This window comes from Camelina sativa, unplaced genomic scaffold, assembly GCF_000633955.1.
Source record: "Camelina sativa cultivar DH55 unplaced genomic scaffold, Cs unpScaffold02514, whole genome shotgun sequence".
Lineage (NCBI taxonomy): Eukaryota > Viridiplantae > Streptophyta > Magnoliopsida > Brassicales > Brassicaceae > Camelina > Camelina sativa.
Genome location: NW_010923626.1, coordinates 1 through 1,199, shown reverse-complemented (window position 1 = coordinate 1,199; position 1,199 = coordinate 1). Strand labels below are relative to the sequence as shown.

The 1,199-nt window shown below is 45.1% G+C and overlaps 1 protein-coding gene across 1 annotated transcript; it reads left to right on the top strand.

Moving 5' to 3' along the window:
• Positions 1-69: 69 nt before the first annotated feature.
• Positions 70-1,191, top strand: LOC104774350 (the record flags this gene model as incomplete). Its single annotated transcript, XM_010498981.2, has 2 exons — positions 70-341; positions 509-1,191. Coding segments are annotated over exons 1-2 (846 nt in total), but the record flags the coding sequence as incomplete, so codon positions are not given.
• Between the last annotated feature and the right edge of the window lie 8 nt (positions 1,192-1,199).

Below are 1,199 nucleotides of genomic sequence, written 5' to 3'. Positions count from 1 at the left end.
ACCTCGATTGTCACTTTTGAAGTGATTCGTCTTTGCATTTAAATGATTCATCTTTTCTTCTCTATTAGGTGCAGTTACATCTTCAACTGTTATCCCTCCCTGTGGTGGGCGTACGGAGAACGATAGCTCTTTATATTTTGAAAAAGATAATAAACATTGCAATCCATCATCCACTGGCATGGAGATTTGTGAAGCAGAAGCCGAAGCCGCTGCTTCAGCTATTGCTGTTGCAGCCATAACTAATGATGAAACCGGTGGGAATGCCTCGAGTACTGGCCCTGTATTACCTGTTGAAACCAAAATTTACGGAGGAACAGAGTTAGACGATGGGTCAGCAAGTGGTAATATTTGCTTTCTGTCGGGTTTATGCATATTCCCAAATGGTTATTTGTTGTCTGAAGTAATTTCTTTCGCTTNCAGCAAGTGGTAATATTTGCTTTCTGTCGGGTTTATGCATATTCCCAAAATGGTTATTTGTTGTCTAAAGTAATTTCTTTCGCTATGACAGGTACTGTTGGTGGAGAGCCTAGTCTATCAAAAGCTGAAGAGTCTCTCATTGTTTCTCTCCCTGCAGATCTTTCAGTGGACACCCCTATCTCTCTGTGGCCACCAGTACCAAGTCCACACAACTCAAACCAAATGATCACTCACTTCCCTCCAGGCCCTCCTCATTACCCTTTCTTTGATGTGAACCCCATGTTAAGAGGACCCATCTATGCTTTTGGCCCGCACCATGACGCAGGAGCAAACCTCCAATCACAGTCCCAGAAAGGTCCAGGAACAGTTTCTGGTCCACCTACGACCTGGCAACAGCAGGGTCATTCAGGAGTAGATTCATTCTATGCTCCTCCTAGTGGTTTCACGGGTCCTTTCCTAACCCCACCCGGTACTTTTCCTGGCGTTCAGGGCCCTCCTCACATGTTCGTTTATAACCACTTTGCACCCGTTGGACAGTTTGGCGGGTTGAGTTTCATGGGCACAACTTACATCCCATCTGGAAAACAACCAGATTGGAAACACAACCCAATCGTGTCTTCGTCTCCGGTTGGAGGAGATGGTGATGTAAACAATCCAAATGTGGCCTCCATGCAATGTAACATTGTGCCTCCGTCTCTTCAGCACCTCCCTATGCCAATGTTTGACCCATCTTCTTTCCAGGTATTTGATCCCATCATTATGATTTCCAACAATGCTAAGTA